The 24,394-nt window shown below is 37.3% G+C and overlaps 1 protein-coding gene across 1 annotated transcript in view; it reads left to right on the top strand.

The window, feature by feature from the left end:
* LOC144645816 (xanthine dehydrogenase/oxidase-like) overlaps positions 1-24,394 on the top strand; it is a 49,580-nt gene that overhangs the window by 10,284 nt on the left and 14,902 nt on the right. The window contains exons 6-21 of the mRNA XM_078505354.1: positions 334-395; positions 483-569; positions 1,081-1,149; positions 1,638-1,779; positions 2,432-2,599; positions 3,036-3,112; positions 4,357-4,453; positions 6,293-6,405; positions 8,331-8,563; positions 9,102-9,273; positions 13,370-13,475; positions 17,644-17,695; positions 18,208-18,325; positions 19,272-19,391; positions 19,965-20,084; positions 20,181-20,282. Of these exons, the coding sequence (XP_078361480.1) occupies positions 334-395; positions 483-569; positions 1,081-1,149; positions 1,638-1,779; positions 2,432-2,599; positions 3,036-3,112; positions 4,357-4,453; positions 6,293-6,405; positions 8,331-8,563; positions 9,102-9,273; positions 13,370-13,475; positions 17,644-17,695; positions 18,208-18,325; positions 19,272-19,391; positions 19,965-20,084; positions 20,181-20,282 (1,838 nt within the window). The remainder of the gene's footprint in view (positions 1-333; positions 396-482; positions 570-1,080; positions 1,150-1,637; positions 1,780-2,431; positions 2,600-3,035; positions 3,113-4,356; positions 4,454-6,292; positions 6,406-8,330; positions 8,564-9,101; positions 9,274-13,369; positions 13,476-17,643; positions 17,696-18,207; positions 18,326-19,271; positions 19,392-19,964; positions 20,085-20,180; positions 20,283-24,394) is intronic.

Genomic DNA, 24,394 nt, shown 5'->3' with positions numbered 1-24,394 from the left:
CTTAACATGCTTATCGTCATTCCATCAGAACAAAAATGGGGGTCACTGAACTCGTTTTTGTATTATAGGCAGTTAAAGCGAAAATTACGGCTATTTTTAACAGATTCGACTTTGCAAAGTTACTAATGACATAATAAAAATGGCCACAACTTATTCAGTAATGATTGGACATTTGCTTGATATTAGAATTGCATCAGCAACTGATAAATACTCAGTGCAGTACCGATCCATCAAAGTATAAGAGCTGGAAAGTGCTGGAAACCGTTATGAGCTTCTTTAATTCATGTGTTCTCTAATTATAATCAGTGACTGTTCTGATTTCTTCTCGGACAGGAAATCTCTGTCGATGTACTGGTTATAGATCTATTATTGCTGGTTTCCAAGGATGCAACATGGTAAGCTCAGCTAAACTAAGCTTATGTCTCTCGAAATTACTTAATATGATGAATTAATGGTCACCTGTTTTCTGTTTCTTTCTTAAGGAAAACTGTTGTATGAAGGCTAATATACCGACGGAAAATGCAATAATTGGAATCAATGGAGCAGCAGTTATTAACGGAATATGCGAGGTAACAATTGTAAAAAGAACGTCGTGATTAGTTAGCCAAATTAACCGAATAATTAACAATTATCCTGCGAAATCGTGCGGAATATCACTTGATACTTATACTCCAAGATTATGCAGGGTACATTTTTTTATTATTCACCAAATTGTCAAAGGAGACCCTTTTACTCCTAAAAAAAACTGTGATTATGTAGCACTTTTCTTGACTAAGGACAAATCTCGACAAACTACGTGTATCGCGGGATATCTGCTATCTATGCGTATGGATGATGAATAGCAAGGACTTCCTAAGAATTATATGGGCATCCTGACAATAAGATGAATAATAAGTATTGATCTGAAAAAAAAAAAAAAAAAAAAAAAAAAAAAAAAAAAAAAAAAAAAAAAAAAAAAAAAAAAAAAAAAAAAAAAAAAAAAAAAAAAAAAAAAAAAAAAAAAAAAAAAAAAAAAAAAAAAAAAAAAATATATCTAATTTTTCTTTCACTAACTCTAACCATTTTTTTTTATCTAAATAGGAAAATCAAAGAGTCGTGTCAAGTCACTGGGAGAATACTCAAGATATCATATTTCCACCAGAGCTCATGGTAAGGAAAGTTTATTGTTGACTTTAAAAGCTCACACAAGCTGACTAAAGAGACCATGTGAAATCATTTTATTCCATGTTAAAACTGATTATGTTGGTGGTTAATTAACCGTGATAAAGAAAACTGCAAATGACATGCTAATTTCCCGTACGTTTAGGATATAGTTGAGTCCAGTTCGGTATGCAATAAGAGTTGTTTAATTAAAATAAAATTGAATCGGACAATGAGGAGTAACTCAGACAAATTCTGTCAAAAAATAACATCGGTTTAAATGCTTTGGATAAGAAAAAGGCCACACAGTTTAGTTTGTTTTCGGGATCTATGCACAAGAATATAATTCTCTAGACTGCCCTATTTTATGCGTTCTTTTGAATTTCTACACATGACCGGTCCATATAATATTATTCGTGCTCAATTTGAACCTGCTAATGTCCAATCAGATTCGATAATTTGACGTACATAGTTTCAATTAAAGATCGATATCGCAGCTTTCAGAGAGTCATCAGCGCAAAGCACTTCACGTTGAAGGGGAAAACATCACATGGACTAAACCTGTCACTCTCGATCAACTGTTACAAGCAAAGAAACTGTTCCCGGAGGCCAAACTTGTTGCTGGAAATACAATTGTTGGTAAGCTAAGATGTCCTATAGTATCAAAAGCGGCGGATCGGGAGGAGGGGGGATGGGGGTGCAGGGGGTGCTGTAGCCCCACTAAACGAAAACTTGGGGGGCTGTAGCTCCCAAAATAACAATTTGGGGGGCTCTGCCCCTTACGTTTTAGTGCCGAAAATATCGAGAGCGCAGCGTAGAATTGGTTTCTTAAGATATTCCGTCTAGTGAGTGAGTTCAAACATCTTCCAACTTCCATGGATGTCTTCGAGAAACTTTGATTATCTTCAGAAAAGTTCGATAAATGATCGGAAACATTCGTATGGCCTTCGAACAACAATCGGAGAATCTTTGGAAATCTTCGGCCTAGAAACTGCTTAGAAAACAAGAAGTTGCTAGAACGGATAGAGCGTTGCTCCAAATATGAAAACGTACCTAGTATTTTTGGGACAGTCTTAGCACCCCTCGCCTCCCCCCCCCCCCCCCCCCCCCCCCCCCCCACGTTCGAAAACGCTCTGCCGCCCCTGAGTATATTTTTAATAAATTCAATTTTGCAGCAATGATTAGCTGTTCTCGTACGTTGCAATTCTTGGCACAATGAAGATTAAGAACTATTGTAGTTCTTACTTTCCCTTTCCTAGCTAACATCTCTGATATTTCCATTTACCTCCAGGACAGAATATGCGCGACTACGCCCAAAAGTATCGTCATTTCATTTGTATAACAGATGTCCCAGAGCTGAACGTTATACAAGAAGATGACAATGGCTATACAATTGGCAGTGCAGTGACCATTGCTACAATGGAGGAAGCATTTAAAGAATGTGTTGAAAGATTACCAGGCGAGTTAAGTTCCAAATAATACTGCAACAAAGCGAGAAAAGCAACCCAAAATAATTTTATAACAGTGGCAATCACACCTCAATAAGGTCCTTACATGACGTAAAAATGGCTTAATACATTTCAAAATGTCCCATATCTTAGGTCTCCGAAATCTTGGGTTCAAAGTTGTTCAAAATTGGCAGAAAATCTTCATACTTAATTGAAAAAAAAAATCTTTTGAACGACACTCTTCATAAAAACAAAAACAAATTTTCACTTGAAAAGAAAGGCAACCTTTTAAAACACTAAATGTTGGTAAAACAGTCTTTTAAAACATTGTTTCCATAAAGAACTCAAGTCACGTGACCAAAAACGACACAGCAAAAATGTTTCCTAATAATTAACGACACTTAAATACACAGGTTAATTTGTTGTTACGTTAACGTTTTCATACAGAAAGCCTTACACGAATATTGGCAAGCATGACTGAAGCATTTCAAAGCTTTGGTAACACACAAATACGGAATAAAGCGGTATGTTATTACTCCTTTAACCTGAGTTGTGATGTTGATTATTTTTCTTTCATGGTACAGATTTTCGTGTTTTGGGGGTGGGGTGGGGGTTGTGTGGTTGTAAACTCGCTCGAAACGCCAACGTTTATTATCTAATAACAGTTGTTAAATCTTAAGAACGGGAAAATATTTGTGTTTGTTTTGTAAGGTTAACTTTAATAACACACGGATAAGCCAACTTTGATATCTTAAAATAATTTTTCGAAATCGACGTAAAGAAAGTATTTACCAACGAGAGACCTCCCTTGTAACCCACAGAATGAATATTTTATAACTTTCCATTAAAAAGAATCGGTAAGAGCGTTTTCTTACAGGGCGACAATTCTGGATAGTTTAACTATTTTTGGCACAATTTTGTAAAATAGCTTTTTTGGCACCACCGCTACTTATGTTCTTAGCCAATGACAAAAAAGACTTTTATAATGATGTATGTGTCAAAGCCTGTAACTTTAAAGTGTTTTTAGGCTCATGCCAAGAGAAATAGTAAATAATAAAGATGGTAAATTTTTTTAATAGTTGCCGCAATTTTCGAATGCAGTTGATACTAAAGTGGAATGTAAATCTTAAGGGACCAACAAACAATTCAGTATCTGCAGACGTTTCTGCGACTAGCTAGAGCTAACACTGATCGTTCTATTTCCTCACAGGAAGGGACATGTGCATTTTCTTCACGCAATTTTCCTTCTCATTTTGCTTCTATTTTCAGCGATTTGATACTCATTCCCAATAAATATGAGTCTTATATAACTTAATATTTTTTGGAAAACTTTAAAGCACTCTCGTAGCCTTTCGGTTTAGAATTGTCACGGATTTAAAAGTTTTCTTCTTTTGAATTTACACCGGCCATTTTATCAGTTTTTCTTTTCTTAGTAAACTCGCTGACCAAAGGTTTTCCAGAATTCGTCGGAGGTGGATAGTGTTAAATACTTCGCGGTATCAGACCAATCAATTTGCTAAAAATGCCAACAGGTCGCTGAGGTGATATACACTAGCTATCCATATCAATCAAAGTGAATTACTGGCTTCCGCAACGGACGACCGAGTTAGGTCACATCACAAGTATAGGGATTCGTTTTAACAGTTCACAAGATGATTTAAGAATTTTTGGGTACATCTTTACACATCACTGTGTTAAAAATGTGTTGAAGTTAAAGGTAATGAATGATTTAATTATCAACAGTTAACGTTGTTTATTTCATTTTTAGACCATTGGTGGGCACATCATTGCAGGTCTTGCAACTTCTGATTTATACCCGATTCTTCTTTGCGCGGGCTGTACTGTCTCCGTAATTTCTTTACAAGGTAAAAGGTATTCATACAAGAAACACACGATTTTTTGTTACAACTTTTTTTGTAACAAAGCTTAGGCTAACAAAAATGTTTTATACCATAACCGAGAGAATTCTCGCGCGCTGATTGGTCCAAAGTTGTGGTCGATGAGAGTATAGACCATGAAAGTGACGTCAGATCACGCCACGCACAAGCGCGGGCTAAAAGATGTGTAAGTTTGGTCTCCATGAATGAAAGCGAATTCCATCGTGTTTTGTTTGAATCAAGTGCGTATAAGGGTATTTGTTTTCGGAATTCAGGATTGGACTTCTACTTAGGTGATCTATCGAAAGAAAATCGACCAGGCTTTTGAATTTTTGGTCTAACTGAGAAGAACGGTGCTAGCGAACCGGCAACTTTGCAGTGAAACCACTCGGCTAACGCCTCGTGGTTCCACTTGAGTTTTGAACATTTTATGACGTCATTTCTATGGTCTATAAGAGTGTAGACCATGGAAAAATGTGGTCGATTTGTTAAATGTCCACGCTAAGAACGTAAGCAAGTCTGAATGCCTGCCATGGGCTTTTATAGTTCGTAAGCCTTAAGTGGGATAGTGCGTGTGGCGAGAGCAAATTTAAGTCCTTTTACTGTATCTACAGAAGTATTTTCCTGATGGTGATAGAACTTGTATGAAACGTAACACATTTAAAAGTGTCTATCTGTTTATGTGATGGTAGGGCTTTCCACAAGTTGCTCGAGATTTCCCAAAAAGTTGCCCGTTATTTCTCAAAAAGTTGCTAAAAAGTTGCTCCAAAAATCCAAAAAAGTTGCTTCTGATAATAAAAGTTGCTCGAAAGTTGCTCCAAAAAATCCAAAACGCTGCCTCTAATCAAGAGAATTTCTCTTAATATATGTTAATTTCCCTTTGAGGGTAAGATTTCTAAGCAGGGTTATGCATTTTTAAAGCTAAAGAAGTATCTAAATAACGTATTAAGGGGAAAATTTGTTAAATAACAAGGGTTTCTTTAACTGAGAAAAATCGTGAAGATATCGATGACGTTATGTTTGCTGAAGAGGTTTGTAATGTTTTAGTGCAGAATGAGCCGAAAGTTGAATCGTTTTCAGATGTTCCTCGAAAATCTTCGGCAAACTTCGTAAATCTTCGGAAACGTTCGTAATGCCTTTAAACAACACTCGGATAATCTTCGGAGATCTTCGGTCTGGAATTTGCTCAAAATACAACAAGTTGCTCGAGAGGAAAAAAGTTGCTCGAAACAAGAAAAGTTGCCCAAACGTTGCCGAGCAACTTGTGGAAAGCCCTATGTGATGGTCACGTGACAACCGGGATATGTGATCATCTTGTGGTTAGTGCGCTGAACCGCAGATTGAAAAGGTACGGGTCTGAGCCCTGGCCGGGGTAACTGCTTCGTGTTCTTGGGAAAGATTCTATACTCTTATAGTGACTCTCCCCACCCAGGTGTATAAATGTGTACCGGCAATTTTACTGTTGAGTAACCCTGCAGTGGACTAGCATCCCATCCAGGCGGGAGTAGAAATACGCCTAGTTGCTTCATGCTATGAATTAGAATAAGCTCCGGCCTGATGATACACCTTGGGACTACCTTGGCTCGAACGCTACCTTTTCTTTCACGTGACAATGCCGGATGGCGACATTTGACGGTTTGTTGGCAAGACTGAATTCATGTCTGGTTCACTCTTGTTTTGACGTTTCAAAGCATCATCCGACATTTATTTTTTTCGATATCAAAACAGATAAAAGACAGTGTCACCTATAGAATTGTATCACATTGGGCCTTTAATATGGCGAGTGCATACATTTCGTGTTTTAACTTTGTCTTTATTCTTCTTAAGGTTCTAAGAGGTCCATAAAAGTTACCAAAGAGTTTTTTGAAAATCTTGGAACTGGAACATCTATAAGACTCAACGAAATCTTACTTTCAGTATCAATACCGTTTACCCAGCAGGTAAGTAAACGTCATAATGATAATAATAGCCAGGTTTGAAAAAATAAAAAACCGTTACGTATAGCGACATTTCATAAAACCTGAACTGGAGTCGTCAAAATTAAATGTTTAGTCGTTTTTGAACAATTTCAGTTTTCTAAAATCGGTTTTACTTTATAACAACTAAAATTAAAAGCAAGAACCACCAAATAAAGTCTTGATTAGACTACGAGCAGTCCCAATGTTTTCGCAGAGTCCGCCCCGCCTCCTCCCCCGCGCGTTCATCTTTTTTCGCTTCAAGCTCGACGGGTTTATTGAAAAAAAAAATTCGCTTCAAGCTGGACGGACTCTGCGAAAAAATAGGGACTGCTCTTAGTCTAAGTCTTGATATGATTATTTATTTATTAAAGGAACTACGTCAAGGACAACGCATCTTGAAAAACTTGGCGAGTTTTTTCAAGTTTGTCTTTCATAATCCGCCTTAATCTTCGTCAGTTGAAATTATCTTTTTTTTATTTTCGCGTTTTTATTACTCCTTTAATGTTTATGCGTAAGAAAACTATTTTTCGAGGTTTTCTTTGATTTGGGTGTAATCAGAATAAAGGAGTTAAAACATCGTGACATACACCGAATGCAAATATGGCGGATCACTCGGTTGGTGCCTGGGACGAGCTGCATAAAAGCGAGGCTAGTCAGGCTTCGGTGTTTTGTTTTGACAATGCTTTCGTACAGAAGTATTGCTTATTCGTCGATCTGGTGTGTTTCTTTTCGCTACTCCCATGAGTTGCTGTGTTTCTGAATGCCACGAGAAGTGATAGAAGTGTTCACTGTTTGCCTCTTAGGGAAAAATTGGATCAATGCAATTCGCTGAGACGAAAGAAAGGAGTACGAAGGAGTTCACGATCGCCGCGGGAACTGTTAATTTGTTCGCTATGTTTCAGGTTAGAAGATCTTAGAAAAATGTGTAAGCGATCACATTTAGCTCCAAGTCGTTCTTATTTGGCTCAATGTTTTCACTAGCTTTAACTCTCGGGGCAGTTGCATTTCATTCACTTGGTTAGTATTTGATCGTGCGATTCCGTGCGAGTGGATCGGACGCGAACAAAGTCGGACATGAACATCTTCTTTTGAGACAGAGGATGTCTTGGAAGTGGAGCTTTCCTTTACCTTGGAAAAGGTCCTGGCCATGTAACTCGTGCTGCGACACCACCAGACACCACATAAGCTCGTCATTTAAACGAAATTTTCTAAGATCTTCGAACCTGAAATGTAGCGAACAAACCTCAATACCGGTAGTTCCCGCGGCGATCGCGAACTCCTTTGTTTCGTCTCAAAGAATTGCATTGATCCACCTTTTTCCTTAGAGGCAAACAGTGAACACTTCTATCACTTCTTGTGGCATTCAGAAACACAGCAACTCGTAGCAGCAGCGAAAAGAAACACACCAGATCGATGAATAAGCAAGACTTTTGTACGAAAGCATTGTCAAAACACAACACCGAAGCCTGACTAGCCTCGCGTTCATGCAGCTCGTCCCAGGCAACAACCGAGTGGTCCGCCATATTTGCATTCGGTGTATTGCTCCTTCAAATATCTAGTAAAAGAGATCTTAAACTTAATTGAAAACTTAAGGGGCAAACGACCAGGAGGTAGACCTAAAGAGACCTGAAGTAGAACGAAGGGCAGAAATGGAAAGGGCGAAGTTCAGTTTCAAAAACTGGCGCGACGCTGGGTTTCGTGAAAAAGACCGAGATACGTGCCAAGAGAGCTACATTGTAAGGACCTATTTCACAGTTAAGGAATATAAAACGTTGATGAGAGTATAAACAAATTTCAAAAGAGAAATCAGCATAACGATACAAACCGATCGAACAAATAAATGGAATCGCAAAAGCTTTTGATTTCGTAACTCAGTGTTTTTTTTCCTGCTGTTTTTCCGATGTTAGGATGAACATTTTCACTTTATCAAGCAAGGAAGTCGAAGATTTGGTAGTTATGCTATAGCAAATGCAGCCATGCGAATCAAGTTAAAGGCGTTCTATATTGGCAATGATGTCAGCAAGGTTGAAGAAAGTGTCATTGAAAACATGTGGGTTGTCGAGGAACTGGGAGTGGTTTATGGGGGTTTGTGTTCTACTCCCTTGATGGCTAAAAGGACCTCGGAAGCCTTGGTTGGAAGGTGAGTTAGCTTAGTGAGCTAAGACAGGACAAAATAACACTTAGTAGTAATAGTAAACTTTATTTCAATGTCAGCCGTTCTAGCGTTTTACACACTATTTTGTGACATTAATTGAGAAAAAAAAGGCTTAGATAAACATAACAATTTTTTTCTGTAAAGGTTAAGCCATTATTATTCTTAAAAATCTCTTGTAAAAATTTTTCTCTTGTAAATAATTTTTAAGCCTACATACGAAGACGCAATAGAGAATTTAGAAAAACTTAGCCGTACATGTAGGTAATCGAGTTATTTACCTGAAAAGAGCGACTGGGATAAAAGACATTATATCACAACTAAAGTAAAGCGCGCGCTTTGATTTGTTAATTTAGCGTCTACTGTTTGCCCACGGGTGTACACTGAGGATTGAGGTTCCTTCAATCTCAACACGCGCGCGCTGATCTGATGCGACATGGCTCAAGATAAAGACCTACTGGGATAAAAGAAAAAGTAATATGAAAAATATATTTGACATTTATATCTTATCGCTTTTTTATTGTAGACCATGGAATAGGTCATCAATGATGAATGCGTGCCAAATGTTGCAGAGAGAGCTAATGGCGGTGGTGTCTCAGGAATCAGACATATTCAAAGAGAATTACAAAGTGTCTTTGGCAGTCTCCTTTTTATTCAAATTTTTCAACGAAGTGCTTTCGAAAACTCACTCCATAAAGGTATTTATCATCTGAACAGTTTCTTCTTAAAAAAATGATTGGTAAGATTGCATGGGAAATGATAATTCTATGTATCGACAGTTGTCAAAACTATTTTCATGAGGGGTAAGTGTATGTAAAAAAATGAACAAAACGCTCTTTAACGGGTAAAGTTTCGCTGACGAGTTAAGTTGTTTAAACGTTTTAAGTAAGCCACAAGAGTATATTCTGGCTACAACCATAAAATATTATGTAAAAAAACTTCGTTGCGGAGATAAGATGCCCAAAAACTACATTTAATCTGAAAAGTTGGGATTTGCTACTGAATATAGTCGATACTTTTAAAACTTTTTTTCCGGCAAATATATATATATATTTTTTATTCATCTGGTAAAAAGCAAATGGAATCATTTATTGATCACATTTGCACTCCCCTTATAAGCGCAAGATAGGAGGATTTTTGTGTTGCACGGAAAGATCGGATTTTTTTTTTTATCTTTGCACGATGCAGTTTTGTTCATTTTCTTTTATAGAGAAACGGAGGTGGAGGACGGCAACCATTTAACCCTTTGGACTTACAAGGAAGGGGTTGGGTCGGGGGGGGGGGAGGGTGGATACCACTCCCCTTAAAGTTTTATCAAAATTTCATTAGCTGTCCATCCATCCCTTGCAAAAATTTTGACATGTCAACCATGTCTCCATGGCAACGTTAAAGATACAAGCACGTCTGCCCCAAAATCGTCATTTTTGTACATGTATTTTTCTTTATTTTCCAGTTTTTTAGAACAAAATTGGTAGCCGTTGGTTTACTTTCTTAACCCTTGGACGTACAGGCAATTAATTGTTTTAATTTTACTTTTCATAAGCATTCTGGCTTAATTTTGTGTCAATTTTCGTTATTTTCTGACTTTCTAAATGGCGAAATCTAAGATGGCGGATACAAGATGGCGGCTCTAATGACGGCAAAACTAAAACAATGTTGTGAACAGTGTCATTTTGTGTAGTTTACACAGACGTTTCGGGCACAGCCCTTCTTCAGTGTGAAACCGTTTTCCAAACAGACTATGTCATCCTGTAGATCAAGCAAGGGCTTTCTACTAAGTGCAAAATAATTTCGCTGTGCCTTAATAGAACGAAAACCCTAGGTAGGGTCACGTCGGCGTATGAATCGCCCGTACGTCCAAGGGTTGAGAGAGTAAACTGCAAAAAAGTAAACCAACGGCTACCAGCACTGTGTGTTTAAATAGTTTCTTCAACGCTCTTGCGCTCGATGCATGACGTGGCGTGACGTTGCGACACAAACTTAATTCGCGGTATTTATAGCTCATTGGCCGAGCGTGAGGTCAAGATGGCGGATTATTGGCCAAGTTCTTTTTTAGCGTATTTGTGGACCGAGACGGTGTTGATGTAAATAAAAACACATACGAAGAAGAACAAGGCCAATATCCCACCATCTTGACCAAGCAAGCTTAGTCAATGAAGGATTTATTATATGGGAAAAAAGTCATGAATTATGAATTGAAATGACTCTCTTTTTGGCAACCTGAAGGAAGCCAGACAAGATAGGCCCGTCTTGCTCTCTCGGGTAACTAATCACAACACAAAGTTTAACTCATCTTGCTCGCTCGCGGAGCTGAACCATATGACAAGGATGCTTATGAACAATTAGTGCGCAGGTCCTAAATTAATAATTTTGTTTATTACCCTTGTATCACACGGTACATTAAAACTATAACTATCTATTTTAAGGATTTTTCGAAAAAAATATCTTTGGAGTTTCAAAACTTGAAAGCAAAATCCTTTTTCGTACTTAGCCGTTTTTACCAAATCATGTTCAGCAAATCCAAACAAGCGCCATAATTCCCAAAAGGCGGAAGGAAATACGAAGCCAGCAGACATACGAGGTACGTATACATCATTTGAGATAAATCTAAAAATATAAATGTTAGAAATCTCAACAGAACAATTGAAATGTATATATTAACAACGAACATCATTCGTGGCTTGCAGTCTCACCACTCGTACGCGTATCTCGCGCTTGCTTGCTATTTTGGCATTTGGCTCGCAGACAACTTCAACATAAAATAGTTGTTGACAATAAAACCGCCATCTTGCATTTATTATTTTCTCCTGACGTCGAAAAATTCGAAAACATCTCGGGGATAAACATGTTTTTCAAAATTGTGATAAACCATCAAGTGGGGCCTTTCGGAAAATGTTTCGTATGCGCATCATTTTCGGTGAAACCACCGCTAACCATAAAGCTCTCGAAAGGTTATGAAATATAGAATCCAAATATATAGACATTGTGGAAATTCATGCCTTCTGTTTTCGAAAGCGAGCCTTCAAACTCGAAACCATCAATGTTACCTTCACTGAATTAATAGATTTTGTAGTTTTGTCCGATTTTTTATGAAATTTGGCCAAATGATAGCACAGGGAGCCCAGGCTTATGCTTTGACAACTCGGTCAAAATGGCGGCGTCAAAAATATAAGGATTTGTATGCAACTTTAGAGGAAAAAAATTATCGTACGAAAATATTTGATATAATAAACCGCTAGTAAAGCTCACATTTCACATCATATGTTGTCTATGTGATGTTTCTTGACTGTTCTAAAGCATTTAAAGCCTATTTAACCGTTATTTTTAATTTTAGTTTACTCTTACCTAAATATATGCAAGGGTGAACACTTCCGACGCTTGATAAACACCACTGTTCGACAAAAATTAGCCAAAACTTGCTTTTCATTTGATCCACTCACTCCAAAACCTCGCATGGGCATAGTTCACTCTCGATTCAAATTTAAGATACCAGGCAAAAGTTTTTAACTGCCGAGTTTGAAGGATGTAGCTGGGCTAAAAAGCGTTCAGTTACGTTTTTAATTACCCCCATACATTTGTCTGTATTTTTTTCCGCATGATTGACGCTGTTCGCGGCAAAATTATAAACAAATGTATTCTTGGTTTTCATGTTACGTCATAAAATTCTGAAATCAAAATTCACTAGGCCTGCTAAATTTTCGTTGTCATTAGGCGAAAGATAAACTAAAGATATAAATTTTTGCAAATTTCCAGATCGATAGTGTCATTCGTTTTTAAAACAGAGCATTTTGAATATTTGAGTTCTCCGTCGTATGTGACATCAAGCTGAGTGCCGTGACAAAGCTGTTTTGTTTGAAAAAAGGCCTTTCCTTTCCATTTTGTGCAGAATGGACATTTCAGATAAAATAAGTGGTGTTTATGTGAAAGTGTACTAGCTCTTAAGCCAAGGATGGCCGCTGTATTAAACAGAATTGAGTTCCAGATGGTTTCTTTGACATCACGGCGGGCATTACTGTGTCCCTCAGCAGGACACAGTGATGGCGGCTCCATACTAAGCTTTATAAATTTGCGTGGAAAGGTTCGGAAAATAACTCGCGAACGGTACACTGCACAGACCTGAAACTTGGAGAAATTGTTTATCTATTTGTCATCTATAATATTTGAAATTCATAGCTTCTGTAGTTGAATGGTTTCGAATTTATTTTTTGATTGCGTGACAGTGAAAACCAGCAATAGGAAATTAAAAACGTAACTAAACGCTTTCTAGCCCAGCTTCATCCCTTCAAACTCGGAAAATAAAAACTTTTGCCTAGTATCTTAACTTTACAATTCATAAATTGTCCAGAATTCATTTTTTGTAAAAGATTATTGCCGTCGGATTCCCATACAAACACTGTAATTTCTACCCGCTTTGCCGACTCGTCAATATGGCGTTAAAAGGTGATAAGGCCTATTCTACTGGTCTTCTACTGTAGCAGTTGCTTTTGTTTTGGGGCTAGTGGCATTGTTTCTGTTGTTTGTTTTATCGTTTTCTCGACGAGTAGCAAGCCATTCAAGTGAAACTTAATAACCGGGATGCTTATTAGGTTGTTGTGTTGTCTTATTAGGTTATGCTTTTTTTGTCGATTGCTTTTTCCTCTCTCTCATTTTTGTGTGTTTTTTGTTTGTTTTTTGGGAGAGAAGGGGGAAGGGTAGATTTGTGTTTATAACATACCCAAACTCAGTGTTTGACCAACTTTATACAAATTATATGACTGTAAAATGCCTATTGTTGTTATTGTTCGAATTCAACAGGTCTCTATCAATAATGAGACTGTGGGAAAGCCGATTGCTCATGTTTCATCGCAGATGCAGGTCACAGGCGAAGCTACCTATGCGGATGATACACCTCAATACAAAGGCAAGTATCACCAAAAGTTTAATAAATGGCTAATTGATCAGCTTTTAAACCATATGCAAATCTTTCATGTCTTTGGTATCACTAGGATGTTGTTTATTTTTTGCGCTGTTTCCCCTAGTCTAACTGATCTGGCATTTACAAGGAACTGTCAAGTTGAGAACATTTAAACCGTCAGGCGTACAGACAAGTTTATCGCCCCACCATAACGAAGAAAAGGGGATTTCAATAGAATACCGTTAAGATTTTCGTTCTTAGCCGACACATCAAAATTACTTCATGTTAAGTAGACAGGCGTGAGCTTGCTTTAAGCAGCTGCCAATTTTTGTTGGTTATGACGTTATATGAGATCATATTACGTATAAAGTAATAAATAAAATAAATAAATAAACAAATACATAAATCAGCTCTGTTTAACCAGGGTGGCACATAACAGTCTTACAACTGACAAACCTATGACCCTCGGATTCCCGATGGGGTTATAATTTAGAAGTGTTGGTTTTTATGGAGGGAAGAAAACCGGAGAACCCGGAGAAAAACCCTCGAAGCAAAAACGAGAACCAAAAGCAAACTCACCCCACATAATTATGACGGCGAGTTCGGGAATCGAACCCGGACCACATTGATGGGAAGTGAGCGTCTAACCATTGTGCTTTCTCTGCTTCCTGCTTACTAAATTCCGCTGTCTTGCATCCTAGTTTGATTTTTAGTAAGTCACGAAAAAGAGCACAACCACTATTGGAATGCAGAAATAGGTTTATGAAAAACTGTCAGTAAAATCTGTCAGTACAAATACTGAGTGTAAAAGAAAAGAAAAGCGATAAAAATTCTATGCATATATATTGTTCTCGCTTCATATATAATTTGAGAGTCTTTTGAAACTATTGGAGTCGTGCTCGACCTTTTTCTATTTCTATATCAATGTCATTAATGTTTAGATTGTTCCTTCTTCTGATAGTGCGTGATAATAATAATAATAATAATAATAATAATAATAATAATAATAATAATAATAATAATAATTATAATTATAATAAAACAATATATAATTATAATAAAAACCTTCCCAAAATCCTTTGCAATTGAAAATTTGTCAATGCCAAATAACTTGGTCAGTTTAAAGTCAGCAGAAGTAGTACGTCGTATAGAAATAACTCTTACCACAAAGCACTTCTTGTATAAGTCGTAGGTTGATGACGTCATTAGTCACGTGACTTTGCTCAGAAGTTCGTTTTTGCTCACTGTGACGAAAATAGTTTGTTACTGAAAAAGCAGTCATTGCAGTTTGAAGCACATTGGTGTGAGGCATTTCGGGCTGCCCAGGTACCGAACAAAATATAAATATTAAGGGGGCTATGTACAATTTTCAAAAAAATGGGAGTCTGGGTACAAGTGCGTATCTGGCGTTGCATTAAATGTAAGGTAACATGAAATTACATGTTGGCAGATACTTATATGTTAAGTACTTTTTGATCAATCCCAATGCTATGACGTCATCGGTCACGTGAGCAGAACGGATCAACTTTTTAATTCGCTTGAAAACTTTAATAGAACCTTTCTTTTAGGATCTTTTTGAACGAAGTTGTAGTTTTTTAAATAGTGTTTTTAAAAATGGCCATTATTACTTTTTCCTGAAAAAGAACGGCAGTGAAAAATACAATTGAAAAGTTTGTTGGCTTCCTGCTCAACGACCATTTGCATTTGAAATAAAAGAAAATTTTGCCAAAGGCTTGAGTGTATGCTCTTTATGATAGCGTTGTCAGTTTCTTTTCAGTTTAATTGCTTTTGGCGAGGATGGATGTTATTTCTTTCAGACGAAAGGAGTTGGCCTGGAGAGAAGTTAAGCTAAGCTGCCGCCCCCTTCCCCTCTAGCGGATTCACCGTGGTCCGTATTGCGGAGCATTTTCAAAATGGCGGGGATGGCGATCTAATGAAGTGGCAATGAAGTGATTTTGAGTTATACAGGATAGTTTTGTCGATGTTCTTTCTTCTTGACGCGATCACGAGTCCCAAACAAATGGTATGCAATATCCTTTATTTGTATTCCCGATAAAGAAGAATGTGGAATGAAGAGAAACGGTGGTAGCTTTTCGCAAACATTTCTAACAGAAACTTACAGTGACCTGAGGTAAGTGTTTCTCATTGTACTATAATTTTATTTTGAAGACTGGCTTAAGCTTATGTCTTCGGCGTTTATGTGAAGATTTATAAATAAAAGTGCTAAGATAGAATCGTGCTAAAACTTTGCTCATTGGAATTAAAGCCGAGCTCGGCGATAAAAAAAAATAGATCTTGTGATTTTGAGGCGATATTATCATAGTAATGTCACTCAGTTCGTCGAGGCATGTAATTGTTATTTATATTTGTCATCTGAATGTTAAGCTACTTCAAATTAACTGGTGAACTGGAGTACTGCTTAGGCTATATATAGTGTAATGGCTCTCATGACTTGTTGGCTCGCACTTTGACAATAGCCAAGTTTTTTTTTTTTAACTCATATTGAAATTAGCCAAGTAGTAGCTGTAAATTTGATTTAAATAAACTCCAGCTTAGTTTTTGTTGGCAACTTGCTCTACAAGAATACCAAACATAGATTTCTGTGACGTAATGAAATAAAATGAACAGATAACACAAATTCAGCTTAGGGTCCAAAACATTTTGAAAGATTATTAAAATAATCTGACGTTTTTCTGCAATAATTTATGAAATGAAGGGACTACAAAGAAAATTGATTTCTTCCTTGCCTGACCCAGGTAGACTTGGCAAGGTGAAACCATTATAAGCGTACCCAAAGTACCATGTTTCTTTCGAAACAACTACAACAAAAAATAAAAATCCATAAATGTCATTTGGCTATCTAGCAAGTGGAAAAAAATATTGGATCACTAGCCCAACATAAAAGCAGCCAGTTTTTTTTCACACACTGAGAAAGGTCATTTAATTCTAATATATAGTCTGCAAGCAATTTCATAAAAAAATAGTTTTTTGTTTGTTTTGTTTCTATTTACAGGTGACTCGAAGACTTTGCAAGGGCATTCCTGTTAGTCAAAATGAACTCAAAAATACACACTGTGTCAATGTAATAAAATTGTCACATGATTGATTCCCACATGTTGCCAGTTTAAACGTGAATATACTTTAGTGATATTTATGGCTTTTTATATAATATGAACATCCCAGAACACAATAAGGCTACATGTAAATACTGACACTTAATTACATTTAAGTTTTAAAACCATTCTGAGGTTCATGACATTTTTTTTTTGCTTCAATAAAAACATGTAAAAATAATGAAATAACAGAGAATTTGCATAATTCTTATCGCAGACCATAAATTTTACTCCAGGTTAAGTTAAAGTTTCAAGTTTTTTTACAGCACAGGCTTGGTTCCACAGGGTGTGGTTCCAAAAAAAATCCATACCTCCCCCAAGGATGGTTCTTTGGTTTGGACCCTCCCACCCCCTGGGATTTCCAGTTTAGCTTCATACTTTTAAAAATTTGTGCTATTGAGGCTCCTATCCCCCTCGGAGTTTCCAATGATCACCCTTGGGGAGGGTATGGATATTTTCTGGAACCGCACAATGTAGGCATTTGCTTATGAAAGTAAGCTGCAGATTGATCTGATTGATACACACTAATCTATTTTCACATTTACCTGTTTTCTATGGGATATATAATTATATATTGTTTTTAAACAATATATAATTATATTTACCAAATAAGCATCAGTGAACTACAGAAGATAACCTTGCTGGGTGCAGCGCATATTTTGAGGAGGGTGTTGTCAAGCTAAAAACTGGCTACCCTTTAGTGCCCCAGGACCATGGTTTGGTCTCGGCGCTAAGGACTTTAAGCAAACATTACGTAAAGAACATAATAATAATAATAATAATAATAATAATAATAATAATAATAATAATAATAATAATAATAATAATAATAATTAATTATAATAATTAAATTAATAATAATAATAATAATTAATAATAATAATAATAATTCTTTAGTCACATTTTTCATGGTAGCTCATATTTACCAATTTATTTATTTTTATAGGAAAATAATGTAAAAGAACAATTCATTCAGTGAGAGTAAAACGGTTTACTTCTTAATCGTGAAAATCAATATCAAAATAAATATGTGGGTTTCCATATTTTTTGTTTCATTGCAGGAGAATTGTTTCTTGCACGGGTGTTAAGTGAGCGAGCACACGCAAAAATTATGTAAGTTTTCCATGATCATTTTTAAGCGATTTTAAATAAGCCTGATGTTTTTTAGCCATTTTAAATTAGCTTGATGTAAATACTTTTTAATACACTTTGATTTGATGTAAATACTTTATAATGTTGTACATTACTTAAATTAAATCGTGGAGCACCTGGAAGCTAGCGAGCACCTAAAGCGTGTACTTGTCCACGTTAAATAAATTATGACTGCGTCATGTCATGTCTGTCTATGTCTAAGCCAGTGTAATCACGTACTAATCGGAATGTAGTGGCCGAAAACTTGAAACCGTCGGGTCAACGTTCTCAAGTTTGAATTTGTTATGAAACAAAATCAAATGGTTTATTTACATCTTGTAAAATAGACCAAAGGCCGTTCTTTTGTTGTTAAAATGCTATTCTGTTAAATACTGAGTGCATCTAATAATTCTAGCACAGTTCACACCAAAACGTAGAAGATTTCTCGTGATACTGTTCCTTTAATAATGTTTTACTTTTGCTGTGATTTATAGATCAGTGGACTATAACAAAGCAATGTCACACAAGGGTGTAATAACCTACATTGATTCCAAGGATATTCCCGGTGAAAAGTTCATGACAGACGATGAGCCCCTGTTTGCAACAGATAAGGTTTGAACTTGTGTGCCAGAATCACGGATGTTCTCTCAACTGTGTGTATTGAGAAGCTGTCTCACTTGTAAAACTACAACAGTTACTCTTTGTTACTTCTAGTCAATCCATAGCCGGCGGAGCAAAGGGGGGAGGGGGCAGGGGGACTGTAGCCTCCCCCCACGTTTTGGTGCCGAAAATATCGCGAGCGCAGCGTACAATTGCTATGTCAAGATATTCCGTCTCGTGAGTGAGTTTAAACACCTTCGAAACTTCCTTGAAAGTCTTCGGGAGACTTCGTTTATCTTCAGACAAGTTCAAAAAACGATCGGAAATATTCGTATGGCCTTCGAGCGACAATCGGAGAATATATCTTCGGAAATCTTCGGTCTAGAAACTGCTCAGAAATCAAAAAGGCTGCTAGAACGGGATAAAGTTGCTTCAAATAGAAAACCTGCCGAGTATTTTCACTTGTAAAACTACGACAGTTACTCTTTGTTACTTCTAGTCAATCCATAGCCGGCGGAGCAAGGGGGGAGGGGGCAGGGGGACTGTAGCCTCCCCCCACGTTTTGGTGCCGAAAATATCGCGAGCGCAGCGTACAACTGCTATGTCAAGATTCCGTCTCGTGAGTGAGTTTAAACACCTTCGAAACTTCCTTGAAAGTCTTCGGGAGACTTCGTTTATCTTCAGACAAGTTCAAAAAACGATCGGAAATATTCGTTGGCCTTCGAGCGACAATCGGAGAATATATCTTCGGAAATCTTCGGTCTAGAAACTGCTCAGAAATCAAAAAGGCTGCTAGAACGGGATAAAGGTGCTTCAAATAGAAAACCTGCCGAGTATTTTTTAACCCCCCCTCCCCACCATCCCCGCCCCACCCCATTTTCCAAAACGCTTCGCCCCCTTTGCAATCTATTTAAATCTTAATTACCCGATGAACAGCAACAGTGTCATTAATTTCTAGGTAACGTGTGTCGGTCAGGTGATCGGTGCAGTGATTGCCGAGACAAAAGATGTCGCCTTGAAAGCAGCTAAAGCTGTCAAGATTGAATACGAAGATCTGCCGCCGATAATTACAATTGAGGTATCGAAAACAACAACAACAGCAACAAAAAACGATGAATGGTGAGGGTCGGCCGGGGAGTGGGGTGGGGGTGGCAAGTAGTATACCAATATAACTGAGAAACATGTACCCAAGATAGTTTACCCCGAATTTTAAGTCCCCCAGTATACCGTTCCCCTAAAAGCCCTGGTCGACCCTTAATGGCTTAAAATTGAATTAACATTTTATGTATCTAATTGTAAGAGGGTTTGATGGTAAAGGAAGCTGTTATCTTTTTCATGATTTTAAACAATCTAAAATGCCAACGAGGGCTTGTTCTGGAAGAATATGATTAGACACGAAAGCAATAAAGCAATGGAGTTAAGTGAAAAAAAAAAGAAGTTAAGATTCAATGGATATTTCAAATAAGTATTCAGTTTTAATATTCGGTTGACATTAAATAAATTAGAACGTTTTCATCCAAGTGGTCTATTTGTGTTCATTTTGCTTTGTTTTTCTTTACATTCCGCTACTTCCATAAAAGTACCTTCTTTACGTCTTACGTAGTTAAATACGTTTACTGCATAAAAAGCAAGTGATTTACTCCATATACAGGATGCGATTGCTGCTAATTCGTATCTTTATCAAGAAAGAAAGATCGAACGTGGAGATGTGAGTGTGGGCTTTAATGCTTCGGATCACATTATAAGCAGTGAGCTGTACATTGGAGGACAGGTAAATATTACTAACTGATATGGAAATTGACTTGAGAAAATTTTCTAAATTTTCTGTAACTTTGATATGTATCAACTACTTTTGATTCGCCCTAAGGAACATTTTTACATGGAGCCCCAAGTAAGCATAGCTTTGCCTAAAGGGGAACACGACGAAATGGAAATAATCTCTTCAACGCAGTGGCCCAGATTTGCACAGGTATTTTTTTTTTTAATAATAATAATAATAATAATAATAATATTAATAATAATAATAATAATAATAATAATAATAATAATAATAATAATAATAATAATAAACGAAAGCAGTTACCAATTTATACAACTTCTAGGTTAACACTTCTTCTTTTCAAATATCTTATCTCAAGTGCTTTAAGAAACAGGGAGGTGTTGAGGGTATTGGTAGATATGTTCGTTGTACCATATGGGTTGTAAATCTGCTTTTAGTAGAACGGCAGCAGGACCGTACCCCGACCAGCCTTTGAATAAGGACCCGTGATTCGCGAGAGTGTTCGTAGTATGAAATCAAACGTGTTTAACAGTCATTGACTGAGAAAACCAGGCAATTATACAAAAAACCGAAAGATGGGGGTAGGCCAATTTGCTTCATACTAACACCATAAATAGGTTAGGTGGACTTATAAATAAATATACTAAACTTGGCTCCCCAATCGTTTTTGTATAGGAGATACGAGGTCCACTATTTATCACCCCATTAGGGCCTGGATTTACCAGTTAATTTGACCCAAATTTGAAAACCACTATAAACTACAAAATAAACGAACGGAATTTTTATTTTCTGTGTGGCATAAATAGACATAGAACTACTTGTAAAAATCCAGAAATGTACGAAATAAGCACAGGTAAGTCTACACCATCCACGTTTTGAACACCTACTTTTTACATTTTCGAATGAGCAAGATTTTGCCCATTTTCGAGTTCCCGTAGAACACACAACTATAACTGCAGAAATCATTGTATACCACAGATAAATGCTCTTACCTTCCCTCTATCATAAACAGCAAAAATCTTTTTGGGCCATTGAAACAGCAAGATTTTAGAGCACCTCAATGTAGTCCATGTAGGCGATATCGTCTTCAACAACACACGAAGCAACCAATGTGTTTTTAAACCACTCCTCGAGTCCACTTTGAGTTTTTCTGAGGTTAAATAGATGAAATTGACTGAATTCCTTCCGAAATATATCTCAACCCGTCGATTATTCATTAAACAGTAAAGAAAACGTAAAAAACACGAAAATAACAGAGCGACGCCATTTTGAATTTGACAACTCGCAGGGGCCTGGAATCCAGCTTTTCCCAAGGAGGGTAGGGTGGGTGACATTTTTATTGTAAATACCTCCAACAAGCGTTTCACAATACAATACAATACAAAAATGCAATTTCTTTTTTATTATTTTACGTTTTACCTCTCTTACGATAATGCTTGTAATAACAACAGTTGCATACCCAATAACCCCGGCCGTACAAAACTGAAGAACAAACAAAGCTTATTACCGTAATTCCGCCCTTTTAGATTGCTTTCATGTAGTTAACTGCTCCTACATAAATAAACGCCAACTTTGAGCGATCTTCTCGTAGACTGCAGTCAGAGTAAATGGTCATGCATGAAGTAAGGGCAATCAACAATTATGCTACGTTTTTCCCGGCGCAAAATTTAATAATTAGAGTTTGACTTTGACTGGCTGAAGCTTAACACAGTAATTCTACAGTCAAAGCGTGCGCTTAATCAAGCAATTGATATGGTATATATATCCCAAAAGGTTGGGACAGTCCGTTCAGTATAAATAAAATTCGTTTATTTTGTTTTAATTGCTTTTCCACCTCAGCTCATCTGTTTATGAGTAAATCGCATAAAAATAAAGTATTGTAAGAAAAGTACCCCCCCCCCCCCCCCAAAAAAATCATCACTTTTAATTTGCTTTGACTGCTTTATCTCTTATGTACACGATAAAAAGCACTGCCGTTCTGCTCCATTTTAATTTTTTCATGTTGTTGATATTAAACGTATGCGCTCGAAGAAGGTGGTCTTCGACCGTCCATTTTATTTACTGATCTGTAACGTTAGAGAAAGTCATTCCTTGGAACAACTGCAGGTTTTTACGAGATGTTCGATTGGTCTCACATAGGAGTCCTTTCGGGCAATGGACCCATCAATCTCTATTCCATAGAGGTCACAAAGTTCTTTTAACTGTGCAATCTTAAACTTTGACTTTAGCATGCCACGTTTAACTAGACCACAGATATCCTGACCTTTATATTCGATTGTATGTCGCAGGTAAACCTCTTCGTACACTGCTGTCTGCAATTCCTGCAGATGTTTCTCTGCCTCCCAGGCTTCAAGATCACTCTCATCGATATTTTCAGCTTCTTCAATTAGCGCGGTGGGTGCTTTACTCTGACGCTGCGCTGCTGCCAGTCTTGAGAAATAACTGCTTATTTGTTTGGCAGTTCGCCATTCTTCTGGAGCAAAGCGAAGTTTGCCATCACCGTCCCTTGCGATTCTCATTTCTTTTGCCACCTTTGTTGGATCTTTTTTGTTCCCTATATCAAATAAAACATATCGTAGTGACATAGTTCAAACTCAGTACAGTTAACTGTTTTGCCTCGCACTACAGTCATTTACAGTGTGATAAAAAGAAGATGTAGTATTGTAGAGGGCTGATTGTAGTATTGAAAAAAAAGTCGTCGGCCTTCAGTTAACTGAATTTGTGTGTTTGTTTTTTCCCATTCACCGGTGAGCAGCTGACAAAACGTCGAAAAGCAATTGATCTTTCTTTCACTTGAAAATAAACTTTTAAATAATGTTGAAAAGAAAGGAAAACCAGACTAATTAGGGGGTTTAGGAATAAGGGATAATTCACCAAATTATTTTTGGCATTAGGGATAAATTTTTAAATAATTAGGTAGGGTATAACAACATAATTTTTTCGGGTAATGAAAATCAAAATAATATGGATAACAGCTTCGGTTATTTCATGGTTAATGAAAACTGCCCCTTCACAAGAAATGTGCGAGGCGATTTGAACTACTCTATAAGTCATGGTACTTTCTTCCTTATAAGCCCGGAATGCAACCTCGTTCCCAGGGCTTTTCCCTTGGCAATGAAGTAATCGCTTCAACTACTCAAGATCGCCGCAAAGATCACTCATTACTGTTAATTGCTAACTAGACATACCTAGGTTTGAACTTATTACCTGTTTCGACCCCTCTATTGAACTTTTCCACTAGAAACGTCTTAACGCTTTCGGTTGCTCTCTGACCCTTTCGTTGGGCTTTCAAAGCCCAACCCTGGAGTGGTTCTTTTCTTGTTGCTACGTAGGTACTTGCTCGTAGGTGCACTGCTTCTCTGGCGACGTGGGGCGACTGTATTCCTGTGACCTTTTCTGCCCACTCTTTCCGTGCCAAGTCGTAAACAGTCTCCCTCTCAGTTACCCTTATATGCCGCCCAGTATCCACGTGTGTATAAAGATCCGCCTGTGTCTGAAATGTGGCCACGCAACCTTCCTCTCCGCACACAAAAATGTCTTGGAAAGTGGCATTCTTATCCATAAATACTCTGCTGCTTTTAAAGTGAAGAATTATAAAGGATTAGGAATGAAGGGCGTGGCATTTTCGATCCCCGGCAACTAAAATATTAGTAGTGTAAGAGTCATTGTCGACGAGGCCTCCCAAACAACTCTAGATGTTACTTACCAAGCTTTAGGAAAAAATGTAAAACATGTGCACATTGACACAGCATTTTTTGCTTCTGTTGGGCTATCCCAATAAAATGTTTCGTTTCCCATCGCCCGACCGACCCATTTTTTTCGAAAAGTAAAAAAAAAAATTCCAGATTCACTAATCAAAGAAGCAAATACTTCAATTTACAAGCACACGATCTTGTTTTATTAACAACAATTGGTATGACGTGATGTCGTTGTCTTTAATAAACATCGATACTACGTTATTTAAAGACTGTTAAGGAATAACGAACGAAAAGACCACGTTTTTGAGTTGACTTTGTAATCAGGCTTTCTTACTTAGCAGCCCGGCCTTTTCTGGAACCCAGAACCCTTTAAGTGTTCATTCTTATTTTTTTTGCCCGACCGACCGACCCACCATCACAAGAGACGGGGCGATGGGAAACGAAACATTTTATTGGGATGGCCTAGGCGAAGAAAAAACCTGGAGGCTTGTGTTACTAAAAGGGGAATAAGTAGCTGTAAAAAATATAATTTGCACTGGAGAATCTGCAGAGCAGACGGATGGACAGAAAACAAACACAAAGAAAAACAAAAAACAAAAAGAC

The sequence above is a fragment of the Oculina patagonica genome, chromosome 3, assembly GCF_052425735.1.
Source record: "Oculina patagonica isolate OP01 chromosome 3, crgOcupat, whole genome shotgun sequence".
NCBI lineage: Eukaryota > Metazoa > Cnidaria > Anthozoa > Scleractinia > Oculinidae > Oculina > Oculina patagonica.
Note: the sequence above shows the minus strand (reverse complement) of the source record. Positions and strands in the feature narration are given on the sequence as shown.